Source organism: Hetaerina americana, unplaced genomic scaffold (assembly GCF_022747635.1).
Source record: "Hetaerina americana unplaced genomic scaffold, ioHetAmer1.1.p SCAF_9, whole genome shotgun sequence".
Lineage (NCBI taxonomy): Eukaryota > Metazoa > Arthropoda > Insecta > Odonata > Calopterygidae > Hetaerina > Hetaerina americana.
This window is the reverse complement of record NW_027287538.1, coordinates 46,122,596-46,135,126: the sequence shown is the minus strand read 5'-3', so window position 1 is coordinate 46,135,126 and position 12,531 is coordinate 46,122,596. Positions and strand designations below refer to the sequence as shown.

The following is a 12,531-nucleotide window of genomic DNA, read 5'->3' as shown; positions in this document are numbered from 1 at the left end:
TGTAGAATTTATTAAAAATCATCATAATGAATAATTATTTGATGAAAATTTTATGAATAAAATCATGTTATATAATAAATTATTAAAACAGACAATCGAACATAAAAATATGAAATAATCAATTGTTATTTGCTTTTATTTCCTTTAAAAAATTTAATTGTAGCAACCTCAGTGGCACTAGAGGGTTAATTTGATAAATTATGGATGAAAGTTCAAAATAAACAACTCCTGTTCATGTCTCATTCATGATGTCCGACATACTAATGAAATACGATGTATTTCACCACGACTTACTTTAGTGTTGCGATCGTAAACATAGCCAGCTGCACATAAATAATCTCCTCTTTGTCCATGGGGACCGCAAAAATGATAGGCTCTACATTGCGTCCCTGGAGTGATGAAGGTAATCTCCAGCCCTGGGCTCTCAGCTGGACATAATGGCTCAACACATGTCACTTCCATGGAATTCACGCAATCTTGGAGATTGGTGCTAAAGGCTGTGTATGGCCTGCATGTGTGTGTGGATATGAGCCGGTGGTTTTCACACCTAAGGGACGAAGAAAAAACATCGAAGTTGTATTAGTTAGTAGAATAGTAGATTAGTTTTGGTTACATTAGTGATTTGAATAGTAGAGTAATTATTAGCATTATAAATTAAGTTCTACCAAATAAAAGTTCCATAATTTGATAGATCTAATATTCATACCATTCTTGGTGATAATACTACATATTCTATTCCTTCACAGTCATTAGTTGTTCGTTTTTGTAATACATTGAGCATGTACTGCTAAACTATGTTATTAGCAATAGGTACAAACAGAATTTACTAGTGTATAACACACCTAATTTTAAGAATGAAATTTGAATTGAAAGGAAAAAATTTAAAATGAAAGTTGCGTATGTGCATAGGGGAATTGGTAGTCCAGGGGTAGAGCATTGAACTAACGATCGGAGGGCTTGGGTTCGATTCCTGGGCATGCACTCCCTGGGCACCTTCAATTCTACTCAAGCTGTATAATTTTTCAGTCACCAGATCTTCCTGGGAAACTGTAGCCGGCACAGGAAAAGGAACTGACCCTCTTTCCATAATATGTGAATTTCACACACCCACAGGCTAATTATTGTGTAAACCTATCACCTACGAAACCGACCTTCGGGTCGAGAACTGTTTTTATGGTTTTTTTAATAAGCATAAACTGCAGATAGAATTTCTCTCTTTAAGTTTCAGGTCAAAAGTAAAATATATAACCTAATTTGGTCACATTGGAGTACTTCCTGCTTTGATGTAAACTAACTCAAATGGAAACAAAATGTTAATTGGGAAAGATTGAATTGGCATTTATTCAATTTTTAGTATTCAATTGAAGCACTATCACAACAGAACAAGCCTTTATCAGGCTCTTTCCTATTTGTCACATGACTCATATCAATCAAGATAGTCTACCTATTTTACAAGAAGGTTTTTGACTGTCTCTAATGACTATTTCTCTCTATATATCATGGGAACTTCCTATTTATTTCTTCAATCCACAGTAACTTCTGTGCCTGTACATACTATCTGAAAATAACTCTTGCTCTCATCACTCTCTTCCTTCCTCTACCCTGTTTACCCAACATCCCTTCTTCAATCACAGCCTTCAGCATCTCACTGCTTCTCAATATTTCCTACTATCTCTTTCTCTGTCTTATTCTGATTTCTCTTAGCAACTTCTCTTCTCCATCCACACCTTTTGAAAACTTCTGAGTTTGTTTTCGTATCACCTTTCAACTTATTTTCTCCGTTCTCCTTATCACACACACACACACATCTCCAAAGCCTTCAATCGCTGCCCATCCCCTTGCCTAAAGACCAGGTATTGTTTCATTAAAATGCTGCTATATTCCAGATTATAGTCACATGATTCATACTACCTTAAATTTGCTATTTATTCCATTTCAGCTAAACGTATTTTTTTTGAATCAGGGAAATAAAATAATAACTTGAGAAAAAGCCATAATACCATTTAGAGAAAAATAAAACATATGAATCAAATTGCTTTTACTGTCTTCAAATGATTCATAGGGGAATAATGTGAAAGATTATAATACATAATTTGAAAGTAATACATTCGTTTAAATTTCAACTGAAGGAAACGTAGGCTAAGGGTAAATAAGCAAAATAAATTTCTCCTAAGTAAGGTTGAAAGTGTATTACAGAGCATGGATGAAAATGCAAGGTGGTAATTAACCCACCATATAAGTAGGACCTATTCACGCTGACAATGATACTCCAGGTTGTGAATCACCTAGAGAAGTGATTACACTATTGGACTTATTGCCACATCATATTGTTTTTCTGATGAAATTGATAATGTTTATATGATCAATAATCCATCTGAATATGGTTAAATTAAGCGAGACCGAAGAAATATTTATACCATGGGGAACAGAAATTCTTGGAAACCGGGGATGGGAAAAAACTTTTACAAATTCCAGAAAAATATTTGTAATTGAATAGTAAAACCTGAAATTTAGGGGATTTCGCAGTAATTTTACCCAAACATGGATACAGGGCAGCAGAAGAAAAAGGTGTCTAGTCAAAGACTAACTTCGTTGTACCAGTTTAATTCAGGAACCTTTATTCTCTAGTCATACATCGCGAGATCGCTCAAGCGATGCATCCAGTATTCGGCCCAGAAGAACTAATTATGAAGAGAAATTATTTTGTGAAGGAGTTGCTTTTGATTCCAAGGCACTGCGAATTTTTTTCATGTCAAACTTTGAAGGAACTGCGCTAATTCAAAATGAGCCAGCATCGACAGGAGGCCCATTGATTTAGGCCCTGGGGCCTAAATCAATGGGCCTCCTTGCACTGAACAGGCTCCCTTACGATTTTAAGTACGTAAAGGATCCAGTCCTGTTCAAAAAGAAATTAATATCATTTTTAAGGAAAGAACAGTTTTATTCTGTAATGGAATTCATGGAGAAAAAATAACCATACTGAATATGGAATATATTTTATGCAAAAAATTATTATTGTGTCATGCTTTTCTGAATTTCATCATTGTTTAACATCTATATGTACATATGACGTGTCCTATACACTTATCTGATGTATCTATTACACTGTGTCAGTGTCTTCTGGGCAAATAAAGATTATTATTATTATCGACAACCTATAGCAATTACTTCGGCAAATACATATTTCCTTCGTTTGCATTTAATAAGAATGACTAATCTAGCGTTTATTTTAAACAAGTAGTTTACAATATCCTACATTTTCAGCAAGAAAGCAAAGAGTTGCGCGTCACATCTGTGCATTTAGAATGAACATTCATGCATTTAATCGGGCTGTGTCGCAATACAAAACAACTGCCTGTCTACCGCTGCACTACAACAAACTACAACAGAGAGACAATCGCATAAATAAAAACATTTATATTCAATAGTAATCATTAGGTACCTCTTGAGTGACTCTGCCGCGTTAGGCAATGGGATTATTTTTTTTATTTGCTCTAGGTGCCCTCTGCTAATCTCTTGTATTAATGAGGATGTATAGAATATTCTCCATTGGTAAAAAAGTTTTTCAAACTATCAGTTTTATGTTAAACGGTTAATCAGCACGGAAATATCTATTCCCGACGGCCATAGTGACTTCCTATTCAAAGCCGTAATGAGCTTCCAGGGAAAATGTTTTACGCATGTATATTTCCTGAATGCTAGCAAACAAAATGCAAAAAGGTGACATCGCACGGTTAGCATTCATCTAGATGCCCAAAAAGTGAAAAACTTCAATTTGGGACTCATCTTTCATAGCGAGATAGCCTCCGCACCGTAGAGAGATTTTATATACGTGAGTTATGTTTTCAAACCTTTTTGAAATTCATTATCTACCCATGAATATCTATCCTACATGTGAATTAATCGGTAGCAGTTGGATTGCAGCGGGCTAGAGACATTTGTGGCACAACAATTGGAAAACAACTTAATACTTGAAATCCTGGAATCGGGTTTAATTTATGATTTCCCTGGAAAAGAAGAAAAAAAGACATACCTGTAATACTGCTGGCAACTGGATGTGTAATTTGGAAAGAAACCATTTCCGGATAAAATGCATGGGTCTTCCCAATCTGCTTCATTTTGGTTTGAAATTTCTTCTGGATTGCTGACAGTTCTTGGGCTAAAGGAAAGAACCAAAGGAACATCATGAATGGGGTGAGTACATGGATTCACAAAGGTACATATACCCCATTAAAGGTTACCCATGCAAAGCAAAGTGGTATGAAGCCTTTGATAAGTATTTTTCTCAATGTTTAAAACTCATAATGTTTTCACGATTTCTTCAAAAGTTGCATTGCTTTGTGTGCTTTCTTTTTTAACATTGTGAGGTGTACAATCTACTTACCATAGATATAAATTGTGAGGATATTGTGTCATTCATTAGTAATAATGTGCAAATTTTGATATTTCTCAATGCTCGCATCCTGTAATCTAATACTAGGTTAGATTACAGGATGCGAAGGTTAAATTCAGGTGTCTGAAGTGGACCTCTCCTGCTCAAAATTTTGTCAAACCACCATTTTGATATCTTGCCTTCTAAATAGTGCCAAACTCTTAATATTTTGTAGAAAATCATTTATTGTGTGTGACGATTAATATTCCTTAGAATAATTTTGTAGTCGCCATGATGTCAATGTTGACCAATTCCAGATGACAAACTAAACAATTACATAATGTTATCGAATTGAAACATTTTGAGATGATACTCTTAAAACATGGTGGCCTGTTGCTTCAATTCGATCGAGTTTGCTGTGTTTGTTTCCACAAATTGATATCTTCTGCCTCAGGTTCAGCGGAATAGGGTGGGAGAATGCTGGTAATTTCTTGGGGTTATTAGTATCTAGTACCATTGAAATTCGAATGGTAAAACCCCTTCCTCCAATATATGGTACCCTGTTTTTGGAATATTCCATTGGCTATGCTTTAAACAGAGGTTGCATGGATACAAAAAAGGCTAAAAATCATTGCTTAAGTAGAATAGATGCTGAGGTAGGGATTTGGTTAATACCACATTTGTAACAATCCTTGTGCGAATATCTCTTTATTTGGTCTCTCTTACCCGAGGAGTAATTACCAAAAATGAGTCTTTCTTTGACCACAAGACAGGGAATGAAAAAATTGGTTAGGTATGTAATTATATGTGTATCTTATAAGTGTTGAAAGGAAGAGTCTCCAGGGGCCGTCTGGTTTCTGCTAAACACCCCTCTACCAATCATCATTTGGTCAGGCCTAGAATTACCTTAATGTGGGTTTTGTCCTTTATCAGAGGATGGGAAACTAAAACTCGTGGATGAAATAACATACTCCACCCTCAAGTTGTTAATGAATGGTGAAACATTTTGCAAACATCTCAAAAACATGTGTTCTCCATTACTCATTATTGACCGGCTAAGATATGTGTGTGTGTGTATACCTACATGTGAATGTTTGTATGTATTATAGAGCTCTCTCTGCTGAAGCATTCTGATTGCATCACAAACTGCCTCCCTTTTCTACTGCATTTTGTTTCCAACCACGTTATTGGGAAATGTCTTCTTGCAGTTTATGAAAGCAATATTTCAATACTATACAATGGAGTATATAGGTGTTGAAGCATTTACTTTGAACTTAGAATTTCCCAACAAGACAGTACAACACTTGATGGAGGCTGGAAATGAGCTTTACGGTGTAATTAAATTGTTTCTTTGTGGAAGATATGGACTTAAGCAGTTAGTCGTGATGTTAGTTAGAACACACTCTGGTCTCTATAAGTTTCAAAAGGGTTGAGTGTCTAGTATGCCAGGATCCAAATGAAAAATGTGTGTAAAACCACAACAGAGATTGTGAAAAACCTGTAGAGTTAGTGGAAAACCCTTCATGTTTTTCTCATTAACATTAAATTCAGTGAGTAAGAGGGTTAGAATTGCATGCACTTGTAAATGATATTACCTTGTATCACTTCCGTTCATGTAATTGGCATTTTCTGTGCTAATTTGGCTTTGGTCTGGGTCCTCTTTCTCATTAATGGGAGTGGCCGTCGTGTTGGTGCCACTGTTATCCTCCACCTGAAAAGAGATTCAGTGCCATGAAAGGATAATATGTATGTGCAAATAATCTCAGAATGAGTAACCTAGAAAGTAAATTTCATTAGATAAGTGAGAGTGGAATTTGTAACCTGTCTGCAAACCCACTTGTCCCACATTGAATGAAACTCAGACAAAAGGAGTGAAAGATTGATTCCCTTTCCTGTACCATCTGTTATTTCTCAGGAAAACAGTGACTACTGATAGTGGATCTAGAAAATCTCTGAAGTTGGCTGTCATTTTTTATATGAACGAAAATCATTTTAAAAGGTTTTTCCAAGTAAGAAATATGAATACATTGTTGAATTTGAAAATAATTGTCCTAATTTAGGAACCAAAATCTACTAATTTTTTATTTTAACTTAAATATCTTAATTCACTTTAACTACACAATGGACAAGGCTTGAAAAAATTGCAAGCATTATCATTCTACCTTAGGAATAACGATTAATTATTTTCATGGTATCAATCAAATTGATTGATGGTTCACTGTTTCTTTCATGGGAATGTATAATATATTGTAAGGGTGGAGTGGTTAAATTCTGAAGTTCCTTTGTGGCATCCATTCACCTGGATGTCATAGTCATTGATGAAATAAAGTGAAGGCATGAAAGGGAGTTAGATATGATTTTAGCATCCATTTTTCTAGCTCGGACGATCCCTTGGACTGCTACCTCCCCATTCTCAATTGTTTCCCTGAAATTGTTGGATATATGTGTGTGTGTATTTATATGCACATACGTATATATAAAAACACAGTAATCAACCCAAAGGTCGGTTTGGTAGGTCATGTAGTTCACCCAGTATTAAGCTTGACGGCGTGTGAAATTCACACACGAGGGTGTCAGTTGCTTTTCCGGTTAGAACTGGTACCCAAATAATCACATAGCTTGGGTGGAGCTGCAGGTGTCCAGAGTGTCTTGCCCGGGAATCGAACCCGGGACCCTCCGGTCAGCGATCCAACGCTCTACCCACTGGACTACCGCGACCCACGAGTGTATATATATATATATATATATATATGTGATATATGTAATATTTGTATGATTTCGTCGAAGTAATACGGAAGTGTTGAATAACAAACTTGGACAGTAACAAACAATATAAGAAAACATATAAAGATCACTCACACGTTATTTCTAGATCATTTCGACGGAATTCAGCTCCCACTTCATCGGAAGACATACATATATACATATATATATATATATATATATATATATATATATATATATATATATATATATATATATATATATATATATATATATATATATATATATATATATATATATATATATATATATATATATATATGGATATACAAATAAATTTTGTCAATCATTTCGGAGGAATTCACTTCCTCTGGACGTCCGGAGCGAAGTTCATTTTTGGACGTACGGCCACATTAAAAACTCATTTGCGTGAACAGTTGCAATCACAGAAGCAGATGTACCATGAACTTCACCCAACTCGGCTTTGATCTTTTTCAGTTTGAAGCCTTTTAAATACCAGTTTTAATCACCGCAGGAAACTCATTTTTTCTAAATAAGCAAAAGTATGTTGCTTCAATCGGCTATAAAAATGAAACCGCGTCATGAATTTAAAAACTTTAAAACTAGTAATGCTACTGAAACTCTAAGTAGTATGGTATATTTAGAGGTGTATCTAAATGAAAGAAAACCTTTTCCGATACTACGAGCTCCAACTCTAGAATTTTCCTAGGAGTTATTGAACGTTCATCCTATTGATAAATTCATTTCAATTTTTTTAAGGATTTGTTTCGACTTATTTCTATCATTTATTTGATCTTACGTTATTTTACGTCCTTCCTTCTTTTTAATAAACATATATGAGCTAGTTATGAGAGCGAATTACCCATTTTCATGACTATTAAAAACAAAATCCGACAATGCCGACTTTTCTCTCGAAATCAACCGCTGCCGTTTGCCTTGTTCAAAATTACTGTAATTTACTCTTGTTGATAATCCGTTTCCAAGCCAGAAATTAGATATGCGAACAGTCGTCTGGAGCCATGAATGGTACCTAACTCCGCCTATCGTGGTCATAATACCTTGATGGTCTTTTTAAGGGCTTGGTTACTAGGTTACTAGTTCTATGTCCGGAAGCAATGTGTGGGAGGTAACGGTGACAAAGGATAACTCCCCCCCCCCCAGATATCACATCCGCGGGTTAATGATCTGTAATCTAAACACTATTCTGTTTTAAACAATATCAGGCCCTGATGTTATGTACTGATTGTATGATGAAAAGCAGGACCGACATGCAACATATTAAGCATTGCACGGAAAAATTGCGCTGGAAAAAAAAGTCCGATCATTTATTCAAACATCGGAAAAATAAAAGTAAAACACACTAAATAATTGATAATTTGCATTTGGGCCGCCAATAGCCTTATGGAGCTACTCCCTAATGATTTTAACGCATTCTACTCAAACTTTTACTAATGATAAATCAATTTTAATTTGACGTGCGCGAAGCTAGTGAAAGGAGTGTGTGTGTCCACATCCTTAGAGACTCACGTAATCAAGGTCGAACCACTTGAGGAGGTTGAATCGAGATGCCAAGAGTACTTATGTTGACATTTTGATAAAAATTCCCTCTATTTGTAGGCCTAAGTGCGCTTTATCAAAGGATGATGATTACCCATGGTCTTCCTGTGCTAATATTCACAGAAATCGACACCTAAAATCTACGATATTATGCATGCTCTGATGGCAGCGGAGGACTACTACAAGAAAAATTATTGATTAATGGTGCCATAATACGTGTCGTTCTCACGAGAACTGATGTCGTATGCGCAACTAAATAAAATTTGTAAATATAAAAGCACCTAACTTACTTTTTTTTGAATTGATTTTAATAAGTTAGTTGGTAAAAATAGCCGAAACCGCACATTTTCCAAAATTGGCGCCTAAGAACTAGCCCAAAATAAGTTTAAAGAGCACGTTCCAAGTATTAATTAAAACTTCAAAGTGCTTAAGAACTGCGTGTACACATAATACATAGTCCCAAAAATAGATGGAATTAATCTGGGGAAAACTTCATTGCAGATCAAAGACCAAATTACTGAAATTCTTCAAAATATCGCCCTCGTGCTATTTTTCGTCACGCCGATGCCAGTATCTCTGCCAGTCGCGGTACTCCCTGGAAGACGTCTAGACGGGAACCTAGTTCAGGCACCTCGTCACGACCTATTTGACGCTATCCAGCGTTCCAAAATGATTGCGTTTCGAGCTCCTTTTTATTATTGGGAACGAGCAGAAGTCTGGCGGTGCCACATCGGGGCTGTAAGGCGGCTTGGGTAGCGTTGCTACTTTGTGCTTGGCCAGTTACTGGGTACTTCACGAGGAAGGCGGTGTGGGACGGCGCGTTGTCGTGGTGCGGCCTCCAGTTGGCGAAGATTCCACCCTGACGCGTTGCACTCGTTTCTGCAGTCTTTTCCGCAGGCTTCCACGATAAACTTACTGTTCACTGGATGTCCATGTCTGCATAAACTCCTTGCGGATAACCCATTTTGAGTCGAGTAAGACGGTGAGCATTCTACTTATCCTTGGGACAGACCCTGTATAAATTAAATTAATTCTCATGGATAGGTGTTACATTAATCTTTCATCATGCGTCATTAATATGCGAACTGAGTTCAACTCGTGATTTTAGGGAACCGTCCTTACGTTAACATATTTTCATCCCGGATAGTTGTTTACTTTTGTTTTTTCATGGAATGGGAACGCCTCCACATTCCTCTCCCAAGCTGGTGGACCAGTGAGGTGAGGTACCCCATATCTTGTGGCATTGGTTGGTTCATCCACCGAAACGAAAATCGTGGGAAAAGATAATGGTATATGTGGATGGGAAGTGGAGATAAAAATACGTTTTAAAATTGAATCGTCCGCAGAGAAAACTTTCAATGGCGGAATGAGTAATCTGAATGAAGTGGATATTATACAAAGCTTAGTCGTGCTGTAACCTGGCGATGTTTTCGCAGGCCCGGCGTGCCGGTGTACTCCAGTGAGACTCGCAAAATTTGTTAAATTTACGATGTTTATAAAAACATTCGCGTTTAGACACAACTTAATGCAAGATGGATGGTTTAACGAGCTATACACAAGACAATAAAGCTCTTTGGCAAGAAAAACTAATATACTTATGATTATGGTTGGTATTTTCTGATTGTTTTTCACTTGAAAATGGGAATATTCCAAAAAGGTAAGCTAAAAACAGCTGCGTTTTTTTTCAGTTTGCCAATGGCATTCTTCAGTTAAGATCTCGAGTAGACTAGTGGATTTTCCAAATATGTTAAAAGGCAGTTATCTATTAATAATGTCTCAGTAAACAACAGTAATCACCCTAAGATTGGTTTGTGGCGAGGCGAACCTATTTAATGCTAAGTCCTGTGTGGCAAGTGAAATTCACTCACCAAAGTGTTGGGGGAGGCAGTTTCCTTGCAATATGTGGTTTCCCAGAAGGATGTATCTAGACCCCAAAAACGATAAATATTTCAGTAGATCTAAAAAAAATCATGGGTCTGTGCATGTGGTTTTATTTGAGGATGGGCCGATATAATAGCCAGCCGTACTTATAAGTGGAAGTGGAAATAGATATTAGTGGAAGGTGACTGCGATAACCCGCAAAGAAATGCATAATCGCCCTACTAAGAGCTCGATTTTGCAATGTGAATAAATTGAGCTGAAAATTGGCAAATACATTCTAAGATAACTTCGATATGTGTACGAGGAAATACGTGTATGACATATTGGTTGGTCATTTCATAAATTAAACATTAAAAGCTAAACGTGGCCAACATAAGATAATGCCAGAAGCAATGTTTTTCACGATCCATTCCTACTCTATGCGCCTCACTTTTCAGTAAAAAATGCAGTGTGGGATGCATCATGTCATCCGGTGAATATTGAGTCTTGAAGCGCAATGGACAGAAAGAAAAGCATAATTTTATCACTGTCGAATTTTATATTGTTCATTTTTTATCTTTGTTTTTATTTTAATATTAATTAGAGTAAAACTATTTTCCTTTTAAACTTTCAAATTTCGCGCTCCACGCTGTCAAACCAAATTTAAATTGAGGTAAATAACAACAGCAATGACATCAGTTGAATCAAATGTAAAATGAAAGATTAAAAAAATTGTAGCCCATAAGCATAAACAATAAATCGCCAGGCATAGGTTAGGAATTCGCTATCGAATCTTGCAATATTATGTACCGAAATTCTCACAATTTTTAGTCTGATGTAAAAGAAATAAAACTGATAACAATCAACGACTCACAATTAACGCAACGGCCATCTTACATTTTTTCGCGCCTTTACTCAACTTATTGTTATGGAGTTAATTATTCGGCTCCCATATTCGTGGCATTTATATCTATCTGCGCACAAATTCAAGTCGCATCGTATTAGAGAAGGGAATGTTTGTTGACAGTTTCAAAGGAAACAGGATAATGATTCCTTGAAAAAAATACTAATCCACTTTTCCGAACCAGGAACTGGTTCAGTTCCAAGATGCGGATAGCATTCATCAACTCACCTTGTCACTCTTCCCGGGTACACAGGAAGTTCCGTGAATCAGTTGCCAGGAAAGAACTGCAAATGAAAATTTCAAAGATATAATTATGGTTTGCTTGTTGCAGCATTTATTTGAACGAGACAATGTAAACAGAATAAAGTTATACTGGCTAGTGTTTATTCTAAAAAAAACAATTATTGGCATATCGGACTAGAGAGAAAACAATAGAACAACTATCAAAGAATTATTGTGGTAATATATTCCCGAAAAAAGATAATTGCTGCGAAAGTTAAGTTGAAGCTGTTTATTACACGAATAATCAGTGAATTCAAGTCCCATTCATCAATTGAAAGAAAAATGTATTTCCATAGGCCTCTGGTGTTCCTCGAGGAAATGTTATTAGGTCACGGATAAATTTAAAATCGTCATCAAAAAATATCTTGTTAATTATATTGCCATAGTCACGCAAATAGAAATAATTTTTGCACACTATACAAGTGTAATTAACATTGCACATTTGAAAAAAATGGAAATGTCATAGCCATTATTTTACAGAATAAAAAAAATATTCATGAGTAGTGGCCCGCGTGATAAAAATTGGCGGATTTCCTGGTCCTAGAGATCCCTATGGTCGGTCGCCTATGGCGTAGATGAAAACTAGAATAAATCTATCACCTAGATGGCCTCCGTTAAGCTATCTAAAATCTTCAATAGAAAAAAGAAACACGATTATTCTGCAGTAGCCCCTCGGTTCATCATCTTCCCATCGAAAACCCTTTCCATATCTAAAAGTTCAACGTCGTGACTCTGGGTCCATGAAGAACATCCGGGAGATGAGCTCGAAAGGAGCATTGTTGGGGGAAGGAGGGAGAAGGGGGGGATTGGT

At 36.3% G+C, this 12,531-nt stretch overlaps 1 protein-coding gene across 1 annotated transcript in view; it reads right to left on the bottom strand.

The window, feature by feature from the left end:
* The window catches only part of LOC139699061 (cell death abnormality protein 1-like), a 102,812-nt gene that overhangs the window by 3,284 nt on the left and 86,997 nt on the right, over window positions 1-12,531 (bottom strand). Inside the window, exons 2-5 of the mRNA XM_071598062.1 lie at window positions 11,667-11,722; window positions 5,968-6,083; window positions 4,034-4,159; window positions 295-547 (exon numbers count right to left, since the gene is read on the bottom strand). Coding sequence (XP_071454163.1) covers window positions 295-547; window positions 4,034-4,159; window positions 5,968-6,083; window positions 11,667-11,722 — 551 coding nt within the window. The remainder of the gene's footprint in view (window positions 1-294; window positions 548-4,033; window positions 4,160-5,967; window positions 6,084-11,666; window positions 11,723-12,531) is intronic.